Source organism: Myotis daubentonii, chromosome 1, assembly GCF_963259705.1.
Source record: "Myotis daubentonii chromosome 1, mMyoDau2.1, whole genome shotgun sequence".
NCBI lineage: Eukaryota > Metazoa > Chordata > Mammalia > Chiroptera > Vespertilionidae > Myotis > Myotis daubentonii.
In genome coordinates, this window is record NC_081840.1 from 227,898,484 (window position 1) to 227,916,261 (window position 17,778).

The 17,778-nt window shown below is 36.9% G+C and overlaps 1 protein-coding gene and 1 long non-coding RNA gene across 4 annotated transcripts in view; one reads left to right on the forward strand and one right to left on the reverse strand.

Moving 5' to 3' along the window:
• Positions 1 to 694: 694 nt before the first annotated feature.
• On the reverse strand, positions 695 to 2,694 carry LOC132221373 (uncharacterized). The gene is made up of 2 exons (XR_009449964.1): positions 2,449 to 2,694; positions 695 to 2,363 (listed from the first exon to the last, which is right to left on the reverse strand). It is a non-coding gene; the product is annotated as an uncharacterized LOC132221373 (long non-coding RNA).
• Positions 1,772 to 17,778, forward strand: part of RAB28 (RAB28, member RAS oncogene family) — a 72,749-nt gene continuing 56,742 nt past the window's right edge. For 2 of the 3 annotated variants that reach the window (XM_059675631.1, XM_059675641.1), the window contains exons 1-3: positions 1,772 to 2,056; positions 6,531 to 6,627; positions 11,937 to 12,025. In XM_059675631.1, the coding sequence (XP_059531614.1) occupies positions 1,982 to 2,056; positions 6,531 to 6,627; positions 11,937 to 12,025 (261 nt within the window). In that variant the 5' untranslated portion in view covers positions 1,772 to 1,981. The remainder of the gene's footprint in view (positions 2,057 to 6,530; positions 6,628 to 11,936; positions 12,026 to 17,778) is intronic. The other variant, XM_059675623.1, reaches the window with a different exon arrangement.

The following is a 17,778-nucleotide window of genomic DNA, read 5'->3' on the forward strand; positions in this document are numbered from 1 at the left end:
TTAACTCCCCTTGTGGACAAAAAGGGGTTAAATCTATCCTTATTAGATACAGATTCCCAAAGCTAACATTTACCAAGCATTTTGCAGACCCTTTCACATGCATTTTTTCTTCTAATTCTCATGAACACACCTAGTGATGCAGAAAGGTAGTGGTGGGGAGTAGAGGAGGACTGGAAATATGAACTAGGTAGCTGTTATTATGGACCAGCCCTATCTACAGAGGAAGAGGTAGCCTAGACAGCAGGGGTGTTTTACCTCAGGACAGACGATGAGGGTGGTAATCACACTGGTTAATAATGAGTGCTTACTATATGCCAGGCGTTGTGCTCTGTGACTTTACATTGATTATTACATTGAATTCTCAACCCTGTGAAGGAGGTAGGGCCATACCTCTATTTTATAAATAAGGAAACTGTGGCTCAAGTAAGTGCAGTCTGTGATCAGAATTCCAGGGCTGCCTCCAGGCTGGGCACTTCTTACACTGTACTGCTTTCGCTTTCCCATTCGAATTTCATTCTATGAAGGACATGGCCTCTGAGCTCAGCTTATTGTGACTTAAGCTTCTTCATCTGTAAAATGGGATAATTCTACCTATTCTTTTTGGGGTTCCCATGAGGAGTGAACATGTCAAATAATTAACAATGAGACAAACATAGCAGGCCGGAATTATTATTGTGGATTTTATCTCATTAAAAAAAAAATATATATTATTGATTTTTTACAGAGAGGAAGGGAGAGGGATAGAGAGTTAGAAACATCGATGAGAGAGAACATTGATCAGCTGCCTCCTGCACACTCCCTGCTGGGTATGTGCCCGCAACCAAGGTACATGCCCTTGACGGGAATCGAACCTGGGACCCTTGAGTCCGCAGGCCAACGCTCTATCCACTGAGCCAAACCGGTTAGGGCGATTTTATCTCATTTTATATAAAAAAAAATATGTGATGTCTTTTACCTACCCTACTGGAGAGCAGTTCCCCAAATTTTGGGCTCAGGGCCCCTGACACTCTTAAGGATTACTGTGAACCCCAAAGAACGTTTGTTTATTTAAGTTTAGCTCTCACTACGGCCTTGATATTAACACTAAGAAATGTTTGAAACAGAATAATAAGCACAGGCTCCCTTAGCTGCCAGAGTGATGTCATACACCTCATCCATCCTCTGGAAACTCTGTATACCTGCGAGAGAATGAACATGAAAAAGGCAAAAAAAAAAAAAAAAAAAAAGGTGTATTACTATGAAAATAGTTTTGATTTTATCTGCCCCCCCCCCTCCTCCCAGGGTTCCCCGGACCATGCTTTGACAACTGCTACTTTAGGGCTTGGGACTGATCAATGAACCATCCGATTCTGGGGTTCCAGCTCCAGGGCCTCGCCCCTGCGCGCTCCCCCAGACAAGCCGTGTCCGGGGCGCCCCGACACAGGCTCCGTCCCTCCGCCTGGCTCCCATGGCAACCGCGGCGCGCAGCCCAGGCGTCACCCCGCCCTCGGGCCAAACCATTCGTCTCGGGGGTCTTCTCCGGGGGTGATGGCTACAAGAGAATTTGCTAGAACATCTGCCAGCTACTCGGTACCCATTTTCCTGCCTCGTTTGAGTGATACACTCCCCCCATCGCCTACAGTCCCTGCGAGGGTAAGGCCGCGGTCTGGCTGCTCGCCTCGAACGTCGCGCCCGTCCCAGGCCCGCGAATGGGCCGGCTCGGCCGGGGGGCTCGGCAGGCGCAGGTCGGCGCTGACGCTGGGGGGGCGCGTCGACGTCACGCGAAGGGGGCGTGGCCGCGCCGAGGGGGGCGGCAGAGCGGGCAAGATGGCGCCCGGCGAGTGATTTGCGCGGATTTCTCCGGTGGTGGCTCAGGCACCCGGGCGGGGGGTTCTGCTCCCGCTGCCGTCCTTCCTCCTCTCCCCGCCCCCGGAGCCCCCTCCTGCCCTTCCTCCCTCGGCCTCGGGGGGTGGGGGGAGGCAGGCCTGGTTCCCGGGACAGCATGTCGGACTCTGAGGAGGAGAGCCAGGACCGGCAACTGAAAATCGTCGTGCTGGGGGACGGCACCTCCGGGAAGGTCAGTCCGGGGCGGGCTCGCCGTCCTCGCCTGCAGGCCCCTGGCGCGGCCCTGGACCCCGCAGCCTCCTTCCCGCCGCCCTGGGGCCTCGGGCCCGGGCCCGCCAGGTCGTGGCCTGGGGCCGGGCGCGACGCCGGCGCTTGCTAATGGCTGGCGAGAGCGTTCCACCCTCCCCTGAAATGATACCTATTTTAAAAAGTCACCTCTCAGCTCCCGATGCAGCGCGAACTCCTGCTTGTCCTTCCAGACTCCGCCGGCCTCGCCTCCCAGGAAGCCGTCCAGCCTCCGTCTGGTGATGGGCAGGGATCTGGCCGGAGCCGCGCATCTCGTTCCTTCGTTCAGGCCACACTTCGCTCCCCCTCCCCCTTCCCGTGCCCGATGCCTCCACTTACTTCCCTGGGGGCTCCCACGAGCGTGGCTCTGGAATACGACCCCCCAGAATCACTTACTGGTCCGGTCCTCGGAGGGCACATTGCTCACCTGGTCGTGCTTCCTCTGTGAGGGGGGCGCGCGCGGCGGGGCGGGGCGTGGGGTGGATGCACAGGGGTCGCCTCCCAGCCCCAAGCGTGCAAGTGCACACTCCACGTGAGAAGCCACAACTAGCTCCCAGCACGCAGCGTGCACCCCATCAGCGTTAGTTGCTGTTTCCCAGCATCATGCCCGCTCCTCTCTTTCCGGGGCAGCACCTGTCAGCTCAAGCATTCATCCCCCAAATCCCTGCTGAGCTCCTTCCTATGAGGGGCTGGATGCTGGGGGGAGAGCTGTTAGCGTGGCCCAGGGGGTCCTTGCCCGGAAGTCGAGCCTTCCGCGAGGCTGGGTGGAATGAATGGGAGCCAGGGCGTGGGAATATTCGGCGGCGGCGGGTCCCCAGACAGACGCCCGCCCGCCCGCCCGAGGCCAGGCCGGGGGTTTGCAACCCAACGCTGTGGAGCTGCTGAAATGGAACAAACATCGCCCGGTGTTTGCTCTTCGGAGAGCTCGGTCCTTGGGATCTGCAAGGGGTCTGTGACCGCCCGCCCCCCTCACCCCCCCCTGCCGGGTGCCATCGCACCTGTCGCTTCTGCCCGAGGCGCCGACACTGTTGCTGGGAATACCGCTGGAGTTTGTCTCCTTTCTTCTGCCCTCCCGCCCCCCAGCCAGAGCCTTCAGGTTATCAGCACCAGCTTCCCATGTTCGCCCTCACTGTTCCGTGCTCCCGGCATGGTTTGGACCCTGGTGTCCGCGTCTTTGGTTCTGTGCTTTGGGTTCCCAGGGCCCTTGGGAAACGTGTCATTCATGTGCAGAATTTGGAGAATTCTGTTCATTTCTTTCTTGCCTTCTGTATTTTGTTACTGATTTTTACTGCCGAGGAAAACCCACTAAATATGCTGTTGCCTTAAGCATTTTGGGGAAGAGAAGAACTTGGGATCACTTTTCGTTATAAAGTATTAATTATAGGAGTTTTTGTACACTTCAAACAACTTTTTGAATGTATGAATTGAAACCACTTAGCATTGTTTCTAACACCGTTATTCAATAAAAATCTAGGTTACATTTTAGTTTTCTCATTCTTCATATTTTCTTTCGAAAGCCTTGTAATTTTTCATTTTACATTTTTTACAGTCAAATAATTTATTTCCTGCTTAAAATTGTAATGACAATCTATAACACTAATACACTTGTAAAGACAAAAAATTGCCCATTATCCTACATTCTATCATAATTCTTTAAACTTTTATTTATTTCTCCCAGTATTTATTATCATAAGTGTATTATCCAGTTGAAATTTGTTCATAATTCTGTATTTAGGCTTTTCATTTAGCCTGTTATACATGTGTTCCTCTTGTTAATTTAGTGTGAATAATTATGGTTTTTCATCGCTGTCTAAAATTTTGTGTAGGACAAAGCATATTTTCTCCCTTCTGTATTGTGGAAGGACTATCATTCTGCTTCAAAGGATAACAGTGATATTCATTATGGTGTTTTGACTTAGTTTTCAACATCTTGAATCATCTATTTTTAAACTGTAAGAGTTTTTTGGTCCAAAGTTTTCAGATACAAGCATCAGAAACCTGACCTTTTATCATTATTCATGTATCAAGTTTTTTTCTCCATACCCTATTCAGTTCTCAAATTATTGGCAGCTACCAACATTGCCATTTTACTTCCTTTTCTTTTATGAACTCAGCCTCTCTTTCATTCTAATTTGTATCCTGCTTTAACTCCTGGCCATTTTTTCTAGCATGAGTGTATCTGCTAGTTCTAACTCAGAGCATTTTGATACATACTGAGAGAATAGATTGAGATCACCACCAACCGTCTCTCCAAGAGAAATTTAGCTCCTCCCCCTAGTAACACACGTTTCTACCTCTTTCCTGTTTGGATTCTCACTTTTGATTTCATTGCATATTTTTAAAGATTTTTTTAAGGCAAAACATTCTTTATGGTGTCTTTTCAGTATTAATAAGTGTAGTGTGGTTAAAAATTGTTGGCAAAATGTTCACCAAACCATAACACAAACAAAATCCCCACAGAATGAGATGAAATATTTCAGATATGGTAGATGGTTGCTCACTTTATACTTATTTAAGACCCATATTTATACAATGATGTGTGAGAAATTATTGGATCTGAAAAATAGTAGAAAGACTACATAATTGAGGAGGAAGTGCCTCCCATTGATTTGGTTGATCCTGTTTAATTTTATAGTAATTATAATAAGGTGTCCGGAGATGAAACAAGAATCCATTCTAATATTTTGTGTGCCCAATGACCGGTACTTTGATAGATTATACTTCATTTCACTTGAAACCCTAATTTTGCCTCAAAAGTGTGGGTAGAAGTTTCCAAGAAAAGAACCTTAGAATTGTTCTGAATATTCATTGGTATTAAAACATTGAACTTTGAGAATCTTAAAGTGAAAAATTACCTTAAAAGACATTATGCTGATGTTACATATGCTCTGAGTTCCTTTCTGACTTAAAATATTTCAGCCATCCATGTATTAAACATTTTGAAATATCTGTAGCAGTAGTGATGATAGTTCTATCTTTTTCTCTAGAACTCTGAGCTTCTTCACAGATGAGTTGTGTTCTGAATTAAGTTCAATGGCATAAATAAGTCTAAAGTTTTGAAAAAAGGTCTAAAAAGGAGTACTTTACCTTTTTAATTCTGATTTCTCAGTTTTTATGGTATTGTTATATGCTTCAGGGAAGCCAAATAAATTTTCATTTTGGTGTAGTGAGTTTATTTCTCATTATCTAGCAGAACATCTTTCTCGTAGTGCTCAGTAAATATTTGACCAAGTGTCTTCGAAATTTATTATGAATGCTGAGTATTTAACTATTATAAAGGAATTGGAGCTAGGCATGCAAGTTGCCATTTCTGTGAGAAATATGTTTCTTGTGTCAAAAGGAGTTTTAGGTTGTTTTGTTTAAAGGAATTGAAATTGATTAGAATTTCTTTTGCACTGCTATTCTTATGTCATAATTATAATGCTATCTAGGAAATTTTATCTTAATTTTAAATATTTAGGAGTTGACATCTAGTTTTAACTTTTCAAACCAAAGTGCCATTTTTCCTTAACTTTGGGAGTCTTGAAGTGCATAAAATCTTAATGAAACTGTCTTTCTCTTCTATTTGGGAAAGTTTACAAATAAATAGTGCATTTAAGATGTTTAAGAAGCTTGTAAGCTTATTTTATTTGTTACCAGAATGATTGATTATTCTTTTGCTTTGGTAAGAACTGGTAAAACCTTAGAATTTTGAATACAACTTTTGAGCTTTTAAAATAATGTAGATACTGTATATATTTGTTCTGGTTATAATATTCTTATGACTTTTAAGGTTCATGGGTGGAAAACATTTATTTTTACCTGCTTAATATTAATTTAAAACTATCAACTTTTTCATTAAGGACTATATATTATCAGAGTTATTCTATAGAATTATTTTTATTTAACAGCTTTAATATAGAGACAAATTAGATATTTAATGATACTTTTCTTGTGGGGAGGGGTAGAAGAAAAGAAATTATATAAACAGTCTTTTCCCTCCTTAATAATTTTTTATTATTGGCTGAGGTCACAAACTGCTCAAATTATTTAACCTCAAAAATGAAACTTAAGAGTTTTCTGAAATTTGAATTGAACTGATATATATGGATAAATAAGATTCAGATCTTTTATCATGATGCTTTAGTTTTCTCTGTTGATACATTTCAAATTCTAATTTCCAGCTAGGAAAAGGAGCTTGACATTGCAGATTTAAAGAGATCTAGCATTTTGTTGTCTCCACTGATAGCTATTGGCAAGTGAAGTTTACCTGGTGGCGTGTTAAGTTCCTCTTCCTCTCGAAACTGATTAGAACAGCTTAAAGTTGTTGGATTAATGGGAGTATGAATATTAATATTACTTAATAAGATTTAGTAGTGATGTGATGTTAAATTTCTAAAACAAAGACATTAATTTTGATATTATGTGCATTAATTTTTTAGACCTCCTTAGCTACGTGTTTTGCTCAAGAAACTTTTGGGAAACAATACAAACAAACTATAGGACTGGATTTCTTTTTGAGAAGGATAACATTGCCAGGTAAGAGACTAAAAGTTTAATATAGAAAATTGTGCATATTTTATAATAAGAGACATAGGCAGAAATGTGTAAAATAAATTTTGGGGCTGCTTCTACATGAAAATATGAGTAATCAGTCTGTTTATTTAGGGAGATTAATTTTCATCAGCATCTACCATGAAGACATTGTCCATGGTGTGAGAATAAAGTTTATATATGAATACTTCTCTACTCTCCTACTATTTTTGACTACTACAGATTTTTCGAGGATAAACAATAGTTGCTTATAAAATTCTAAAACATTTTAAAAAATATCAAACGCTATACTATTATCAACAGATACCGTATAAAGTAAATGGAAAAGACTGGAAAGGATTATTTTTTTAAAATATTATTTTGATTAGCCTCTGCTTCAGTTTTTTGTTTGAGAGAAAGTTGGACCAGAAGTATAATGTAGCTATGGAACTTCTGTGCTCTAATATGTGAATGCTGTTTTATGCAAGGCAGCATGAAATTGCTGGCATTTAATAGACCACTAAAATTTAGGGTCCCTAGGCACTCATAAAAATACAGTTTGAGCATTCAAGATGTTTCAGTTCACCATGCAAAGAAACTATTTAGATGCCAGTTGCAGCACATTTTGTGGGAAATACAGGGAAATAATAACAAAAAAAGAGTGGTTTCTGTTTTAAGTTAGTTACTGAACAATTGGGGCTTTAAAATTTTCTGTCCATTCACTGTGATGGTTAAATTATATGTTTAAAGTATTTTATTAAAAGCAGTTTATCTTGATTAGCCTTATAAACTAGTGTATCCCTCTCCTCTCTGAGGAAACCCATTTGAATAAAAACAGTTGCAAGTGTAGTGTCAGAATCCTATGCTGGGATATGAGTGATAGTGGAAAGGGTTTAGTAAAATCTAATATTATGAAAATATTTTAACCTCTCAAGCACCCCATCTCTCAGCTCTCCATGAGAGTTCTGGAACAGCTAATGAAAACTCTTGGTAATTTAAGGTATTCTGCAAATCTTACTAGTAATAGGCTCTTATATTTTGTGGTGGTCTGTATTTAGAAAAAGAAATTAGAAGACATAGTATGAGAAAAGAATTCTAATATTCTATTATGGAGTTATTTTTCAACAAGAGGTTTAAATGAGAAACATATGCATATTTAGTTTCACTTGTATTTTCTTTTAATGTATTCAAAACCAAGAATCTCATTTTATTTTCATCGTTCTCACTCTTATGGGTAGTTTACTGCTACATTCATAATATTTACAGCAGTCACTAGCAGAATACATGCATTATCACATAATATACATGCTGAAAACATACTTTTAGAGCATTTTTTCAGAAGTGCCAGTCATACACAGGGAATCCCAGAATGTACTTAGTTATTGACTATGTCCTTTTGATGCTAATTAGCAAAAACACCATCTTTCTGTATCATTAATATTGTTTAATTTTTCTGATTTTTTAGTTCAGAGGTTTAAATAAAGGAGCAAGTACCTACTCAAACATTAAAAACATTTTAAGACTAATTTTGGACATTTTATATATTTGATAGATGTGATGATTTCTGATCTTGTTGCACAATACTAACCAATTTTTAAATTTTGATTACTTTGCAAAAAATATTTGGTATTTTTGAAATTCAAATTTATAGTTTAATATTTTAGAGTTAGAAAGTACTTAGGTTAAAAAATGATGTTGGGAAATGTATATTCAATGAATGTATATTTTAATTTTCCTGATTCAGTTTTATTTTGATGGGCAGAGTTCCAGAAATTTCCTTTTTTTTGAAAAGGCAATTGGATTTATGTCTATTAAGTAGACATTATGGTAGAAATTTCAGTAGGAAAAAATAGTTTTAATGTATCTTGATTTTATATAATTAATAGGTAAATTAAGAAATAATTTACCTATTAAGGTGAGTAAATTACAAAGTCATAGTATATCCTTAATATACATTACCTTAATTTTAATTCATTGTAACTGTTAAATATAGTATGATCAATATTTGTATGCTTTGCTAAAACATTGCAGGTAGCATTATGGGATTTATAGTAAAGAAATTTATAGTAAAGAAGCATAGTAATCAAATCTAGTATTTATTAGTATTCCAGTAACTCTTATGTCCATTCAGATTGTTAGCGGTGTAATACCGCCTGTCCAGCTATTCACATTCTCTTCATGCACGTTTTCAAAGTCATTACTTTGCAAATACTCATCCATTTTAGTGTATTTCATGATCTGGTATGCTGTATAGTCTGGATGCAACCACTGTGCAGATTTTACTGCTTAAAATAGTCTATCTGTTAGTCAGAGATTCTGCTGATAGAGCTTCTTAAGAGCCTTAGTCAAAATACTTTCAGGAAGCTTGTGGGTACAGTCCAGTAAACAGCGTTCTACTGTGAAAAGGATTTCTAAGTCTTTAGTACAAGAAGTGGGCAGACTTGTGTTTTTAGTTCCATCTTGACTATGCAGCACTTTAAGTAAGGTTAACCAAGGCACCAAGTGTACTTTTATAAGGTCACTGTTGAATCCTCTTTGTGGCTTTGATTCATACCAAAAGAAACTTACCTGTATTTTGTCACCTCATTTATTTATTTTTTTTCTCTAGTTACATGTCTTTTCTTACAAAGGAGCAGGAATTCTGTACAATTTTGCATTTGGGATTAGATTGCTGGCAATTTTCTTAATGTTTTTTTTTATTAGGAAATTATATTAGATAGATTCTTGATTTTTAAAAATTTTGCAATATTATTTAAATATTAGTTATTTATATAGCTTCATAAGTATGCTATTTTGAAAATATACTGGGAGACTTCATGTCTGTGTGTGCAGAAACTAAAGTGATGTTGATTTGAATTCCATTTTTATGTGATTTCATTTTTATTTTTATGTGTTAATCTCAAATTCAAATGTGGCAATTAAAATTATATTTCTAGATATATGAAATAACTAAAAGTTAATATTTGTTGAGGTTATGGTAGTAGAAATTTTCTTTTTTGCTTTGTTCTTTTGCTAGCATTGCATATTAATGGGTTATCAGTAATGCATAGCAGTTTTTATTTCTGAAGCACTAGAATATGTATATTAAAAAAAACAAGCCAACCACAAAAGAGTGCTTATTCGGAAAGGTATGGATTTAAAAAATACCCTCAACACATAAATACAGTATAAACCTCTTGGAGACAGTTGAATAAATGATTTAGAGTCTTCAGGTGATTGTCCTCAGAATTTGAAACATGTCATGAAGATCATGTTCCTAAAGTTATAGTTGAAGTATTCACAACACTTAATTCAGACAGGACCTGAATATCAGAACTTAAAGGAAAAAGGCTTATTATATCTTCATATGAAGTTAAGTGATAGGTTTTACTGTCCTTGAAAAAAATGGGAGTAGATGTATTTTATTAAGTGTTGCCAAAAACCCTACTGTAAAAATATTAATATTTTTAGATACTGATTGTAAAGAGTTTTTCCAAATAAAATGAGTGGAATACTGCCTGTTTACCTAAGGGCTTCTGAAATTATTTGATATAATTCTAATGATGGCTAGCCCTGCCTGCTTAATTTGAGACAGCAGTATAGGGAAATGAGTTCAGCTTCGAATTTTGAAAAATTTAGATTTTTAAGAAATTATGTTTTTACAAGTTGTTGGACAAATCTTAGTCTGTGACATTTTGGTTTTCGTATTCATAGAGCTTAAAAAGATTTCTGTCATTACTCTGTGAACGTCGAAAGTGAGTGTATGTGGGAATGATGACAGGTGATAAACTTCAGTAGCTCTCAGTAATGCTAATGGAGGTTCCTCATGTAAATCCTCTGCATGTTGGCAGATGAACAGACCTACACCCAAATAATGGAAAGATTGTAATGCATACCCAACACCCAACAAAACTCAGAGTTAAGGGCAAAACTTGGCTAGTTAGTCCAGTGTTGTGCTTTCCTTTCAGTTGTAAAGTTGAATGGTTTGACTAACATTTTCCGATTTTAATGTTTTACATTGGTATAAAAATTCATATATTTATAGTCCTTTTCTTTTTTGTGTGTGTTTGAGGTGACACCATTTTTTTAGTTTCTAAGTTTTTATTTTGAGTTTTTCTGATTTGCAGATTTTTCAGGAAGATACATTATTGGTGAGGGAACTCATTTTGAAGATACTGAAATTTTGCCTACCTTTGGAGAAAACTGCATAATTTTATTAGAAGAAATAGTTTGAAATGTTAAACTACAAAGCATATTGAACATGGTCTTTTTCTAGTCATTAATTGTATTGATTAGAGAGAGTAGCTTATCAATAATTTGCAAAATCAACTACAAAATTTTAAAGATTGATTTGTATTTTTATAATGTTTGTGCATGGAAGAAACATTATAAAGCCGATTTTATGAAGGCTTTGAAGCACATATAATTTGTTTCAATGGAAATGCTTTGAACGGGTATAAATGCATCATATTTAGTGATACGTGCGGTATGTACCCTACCTCACCTCTGAAGAGGGTAATCGATTGTGTTTGTATTTTATGTTAAATTTGAAAACGTGTTTTTTTTTATTATGTTTACTATTGCATATAATAGCTGACATTCAAATTTAAAAAATTTATTCGAGTTGAACCTATGGATTCATTTTGTTGTCTATTATCATTAGAGTATGGAACTTAACAGTAAAATTCATTATGTGCAATAGGGTAGGTTAGTATATAAAATTCAATTTTTATTTTTAAAGTATCTTTCTTGTTCCAGGTACAAATACTATATTGTTCTACTTTCTGTTCAAGAAAAATTTTTTAAGATTTAAGAAATTTGCCCTAGCCAGTTTGGCTCAGTGAGTAGAGCGTTGGCCTGCGGACTGAAGGGTCCCAGGTTCAATTCCGGCCAAGGGCACATGCCTGGTTTTGGGCTCTATCCCCAGTGTGGGGCGTGCATGAGGCAGCCAATCAATGATTCTCTCTCACCATTGATGTTTCTATCTCTCTCTTCCTGTCCCTCTCTGAAATCAAGAAAAATATATTTAAAAAAAAGATTTAAGAAATTTATGAATTAATGCTTTCTTTATTTTCTTTTGTTTTAAAGGTAATTATAAATGTGGTTCCATGGAAATGGGGTAAAAGTATAAGCCTAAATTTCCACTATGATTTCTTTTGATAACATTACTTTATACTTTCGAATATCTGACTACATGAGTCTGTATAATAAAAGGCAAATTAGGTTCAGAGTTTATGATTGTGATTTAATGTTCTGTGAAACTGGATTCAATTGTTACATTGTTACTTAACTTTTTTGTATTCTTTTATTTTCCTTTTTTGTTTTCCTTATTTTAGGAAACTTGAATGTTACACTTCAAGTTTGGGATATAGGAGGGCAGACAATAGGAGGCAAGATGTTGGATAAATATATCTATGGAGCCCAGGTACGACATGAATTCTGTGATTATTCTGATGCTGAAAATACTCTTCTCATAAACACACTTAACTGGACACACACACACAAACACACACACACACACACACACTTTTTTTGGACATGATTTCTATTTGATATGTAGAGAAACTAAATTTATATTTGTGCTAATCCTTTGGTTTCATCCTTCCCAAATTGTTTGGAATAATTTGGATCAAGGAACTGCTGTGACTCTAATAGCTTTCATATGCTACTTATATTACATGATATTATTATCAGCAGTTGAATAAATGTAGTGATAATTGTTACCGTGATATTTATTAGCTGACTTCAGAATAGTGAAAACTTTCAAAATATATAAGCTGAATGAATGAAAAATATAGAAAAGGAAAATTTCATTTCATTTAAATTATGAGGACAAAAAGCATATTTGTATGTCTATATTTTTGTTATATGAACTAGTCTGCTAAATATTTATAGTTCTACAGATTTAATAGATATATCACTATATTATATCAGAAAACTAAGTATGACTAATTATATATATGAAGCACATACAATATTTTAACATGATAATGATGTCTTTTCAGAAGAAAATGTGTATATTATATAACAAAAATTATTTGGCAACATGAGCTTATATAGACATGTTTTTAAATTAAAATATTGTACAAATAGGGAATGTGCATGGTAGTAGTATACTTTAAAAAGTTAATTATGGACATGCTATTAATTTTTGCTTTTTCTTCCACTTTTAATTAATGTGTCTCCTTCACATCATCTTGGGCACTGGGAGGAGTTTGATGTTTTTAGTGGGATAATAAGAGCTTGGTTATGTAGAACTATGTTGCCTATAAGAAATGAATCTAGAATATGAAGACAGATAATGTTAAGCACTCTTCTTCATGAAGTTTGATGATTATTAAATACCATTACTTTAATTTTTGATGAAAAAGAGATTCTCTGAATTATTTTTGACATAAATGAGGCTCATATGGGTCTGATCATGTATAAAGGCCCTACTTTTGCTTTTTATATGATTGATACATTGATTGGGTTCTTAGAACTCTTTCTTCTTTGCCTTTTCTTCTACACTAGAGGCCAGGTGCATGGATTTGTGCACCGGTGGGGTCCCTCCTGTGGGGATCAGGCCGAAACTGGCAGTCCAACATCCCCTGAGGGATGAAATAGTGTGCGAAGTGGCAGGCGACTGGGGAGGAGCCCAAACCCAGGCTGGGCACTGCGCTGCTATTGCTCATCCTGACCCTGCTGTGTCTGCTGCCTGCCGCCGCCGCTGCCGCTGAGTAGGCTTGCTGCTGCTTCGCTGTGGTCTCTGCATGCCCGTCCTAGGGAGATACTGGTGTGCCCATGACCGAGAAGCGGCCGCGGCCTTGCACCCAGTCAGTCCTGATGCTGGTCCCAATCCCAGTCCTGGTCCAGACAGGGGAAGGGCATGCAGGGGTAGTGTCCATGGGAGAGGTCCGCACCACTGCAGCAGCGCTAGCCAACTGTGAGCCCGGCATCTGGCGCCCATCTGTGGGAGTGCACTGACCACCAGGGGGCAGCTCCTGCATTGAGCGTCTGCCCCCTGGTGGTCAGTGCACATCATTATGACTGGTTGAACGGTCGCTTAGGGTTTTATATATATAGATAGATTGTTCTTTGTCTCCTGAAAAGCCTTCCTGCTCACTTAACATTTTCTCTTGTGACCATATGACTTGGTACTTTATGCATGTTTTTTTGTTTCCTTAAAAGGTACATCTCAGGTTTTGGTTTCTGTCTTTATTGTTGTTTAATTTTTTGTTTTAAACTGATTATGTTTAAAGTGGATATTAAGCTAAAGAAAAATTGCTGAACAGAGATTTGTGGAAATCAGCAGTCCTTGTTTCACATAGTTGGTAAAATGGGATTTGAAAATAAAAATCTCTATCCACTTTGCTCCATTAAGATCTATCTGCAAGGACACATATTGGATTAAAAAGAAAAAAAGAAAATTAGATTAGTCAAGCTTCTTATGATATTTGATTCTGAGTGTCAAATAAAATCTTTATGTTTTATAGATGTAGCTAGAGTTAGTGGAGAACAGGAAGATTTTATGCATCTCAGCGAAAATAATATAAAATTTAATTAATTAATTTAAAACTTAGGGAAATATTACACTCATGTATTGGAATATTTTAATTTTACCATATGTAAAGTCATTAAAAATTATTATTTGATATACTTAAATTATTTAAAGTTTGTTAATGTTATAAAATTATGGTATTATATAAAAATTAGCCCTAACCGGTTTGGCTCAGTGGATAGAGCGTCGGCCTGCGGATTCAAGGGTCCCGGGTTTGATTCTGGTCAAGGGCATGTATCTTGGTTGTGGGCAAATCCCCAGTAGGGGGTGTGCAAGAGGCAGCTGATCGATATTTCTAACTCTCTATCTCTCTCCCTTCTTCTCTGTAAAAAATCAATAAAAAATATATTTAAAAAAATTAATATTGTGAAATTCACGTAATATAGAATGAATCATTTTAAAGTATATAATTAGTGGCATTTTGTACATTCATAATGTATGACATCCCCTCACATCATCTTTTGTACAGTGTATGTTTTATACTATTACATACCTGCGCATAATTAGTAGGCATCATGGGCAAATTTGTAGAAATTTCAGAAATTTCCACCTTTTTTGAGAGTACTTGAGGTTAGTAAAATTTTTCTATTCTCTTCTAATTCATCTCATATCTTGGGAGGAAGAGAATGCTATATATTTTTTAGAACTTGTTATGTAAGATTTCTATTTTGAAGGTGGTCTTTTTTCTCTTTGATGGTGTCTTATTTATATTTTACAATTTCTGTGAATGTTGTAAGCATATACCATGTTTTATTAAACAACAATATAATATAGTACTTCTGAGAGGTCCATTAACATTTGCATGAAAGTGTCTCAGGAAACTAGTAATTCTGAGATGATAAAATGAATTGTCATAAATTAATGATAATATAATAAATTTTCTCTTCTTTCCAGAGATTTTAAATTAAATGCTATGTAAAATATATAAAGTGCATTTACTAGTAGTTTCTTGTTAAAATATGTGTAAATTTTTTATCCAGGTCAGAGAAGCTCTAACTACAATTCACTACCATAAATTAGGGGAAATGTTACTTTTCAAGAACAATACTTTCAAATAATTCTAGTAGCATTTAAATATACTTAACTTTATATTATATCATATAATTATTCTTCAAAGTGGATCAATATTTTTTCTAGAGTTGTTGATGCTATCTGTTACCTATCTCATGAATACTTTATATTTTAGCACACACGTTACAGGATAGAACTCTTCATAAATAATGTTTTGATGAACTGTTTTGAGGACATCAATTTAATGTATTATTAGGATTTTATTTTAGATTCTCTAGTTTATATATTGGGTATAAAAATAATTATCTTAAAACCATCAAAGCTATTAAGTTAGTGAATCTTTTTTTAAAAGCTTTTTAAAACATCCATGAAGAAGCTTATTTGTTGTTTGGAAATTGATTTAGTTTCAAATAAAACTGATTATTTTATCCCCTTCACTCCCCTCCCCCCCAGTAGCATTAAACTTGAGTATTAAATAGTCTGTTGAATAGTATTGTGTGAAACAAAATTGAATTGACACCCAAGAAAGAATTAGTGGGATATTTTGACAAGAACTGTTCTAAGAATTGAAGCATATCCCAGTTAAATTCCCAGGTTTAGAATTGCCTTAAATTTTTCTAGGAGTCTTCAGAAAGATGTTATAGACTATTTTTCATAGTGGTTACAAGCAAACACACAGTGCATAGTGTTTAGTGCCTTGTAACCTGTGGCTAACAGAGGCTAATAACAAACCTCAGAGAAGAACTGCATGTTTCATTTTTGTAGCTCTTTCCATCCTGGAATCTAAGTGGTTAGCAAACACTGCCCTACTGAGCATAAGCTCAATGAAGTATAGTCATTTGTGAGTTAGAACATAACTACTATTGTGTGCCAGTGCCCCACACAGATGAGCCAGCCTGTTAACCACCAACAAAAGGATTTGGTGTTGGTATGACAACTGAGGAGAGATCACATCTGAAAGTGGGATTCCCTGAGCCCCTCTGCTATCTTTTATTACGAAATTTTTAGTTGGATTTTTGCCAACTTATATCTAATTATATTTGCAGACCTCTCTTGCTTTGCTATTTCTTCTTACAGACTGTAGTTATTTCAAAGTATATGTTGTTATGACTATTGTATATCTATATGATTTATTTCTATATATAATTAAAAACTAAAGTACATTATTTGTCATACAAATCAGGGAGAAAAATCACCTGCATTTTGAGAATAGGGAACTTTTCATTTTAGGGAAGGTTAAATTGTATGTGTATGGTGCCTTATAAAATTTAGAAATAAATCTATGAAATACCTTCTAAGACTGTTGTGTTCCCACCAGTGTTTGTTTCTTCAAGACTCCTACCAGTTATTCCTTTGCAAATGGTATCCATTTGACTTACTGACTCATCATGCTTCTTAGATATGGTGATAAGTGAAATAGATGAAAACAATATACTATATGAAGTAATTTTATATAATTACTAAATGTCTTGAGGTTTACAAAGAGAAGGGAATTGCAGGGGAGAAAGAGATGTTAAGATATAGAAAATGGAGGAAATTAGTGTTGAAGAATTTGAAAATATAGCAGGATTTATTAAACTTGAAATCTGATTTCCAAAAGTCATGGCAGAAATATTTGGGAAGAAGAGGAGCACTGGTAGGGCAAATTGGGAAGAGGAAGCACAAGGTAGAAAGGGGATAAAGACAGGAAAAGGATGAATAGTGGGTAGATGGATGGTAAAAGAGGGTACCAGGGACATGACACACGGTGATGGGTTTAGATATCTACAAGATTTCCAAGAAAATTATTTCCAGTATCCCCAGTTGATTCTTTTCAGATTTTAGTTGTTACCAAGATGTGTTGGATTTGTGAGGGAGTTGTATTTTATTTTGGCTGAGAAGATTCTGATAGAATTCTGGAAGGAGTCAGAAGAGGTCTGGATTGATCCATGTGGTGAGAGACTTAGGGCTTTGAGGTGCTTGTATAGACTCCCAAAGAGATGAGTACTTAGAGGTCTGGCTTTGGTGTGCTGAAGCTGGTGGGCAGAGGCCCTGGGAGTCAGTGTCCGCTTTTATGATTTTGGTAGTTTGTGTCTTTTAAAGAATTGGTCCATTTCATTTAAGTTGTCAAATTTTAGCCATAGAGTTGCTTATAGTCCTTTATTATCCTTTTAAGGTCTGTGGGATCAGTAGTGATACACTTTATTAATTTGTCTCTTTTCTATACCTCCCTTTTTGGTTAACTTGGCTAGAGAGTTACCAGCTTTTGGTTTTATTCATTTTATTTATTGTTTTCCTCTTTTCAGTTTTATTGATTTCTAGGTAATTTTTTTTATTATTATTAGTTAAGGTATTACAAATGTGTCCTCATCCCCCCATTAACCCCCAACCTCCCCCCCACCCCGCCCCACACACTCATGCTCCTATCCCCCTGTTGTCCATGTCCATTGGTTTGGCTTATATACATGTATACAAGTCCTTCGGTTGATCTCTTCCCCTTACCCCGCCCTCCCCTACTTTCCTTCTGGGGATTGATAGCCTGATCGCTGTTCCTCAGTCTTTGGATCTGTCCCTTTTCATCAGTCTATGTTGTTCTCTATAATCCACAAATGAGTGAGATCATGTGGTATTTATCTTTCTCTGACTGG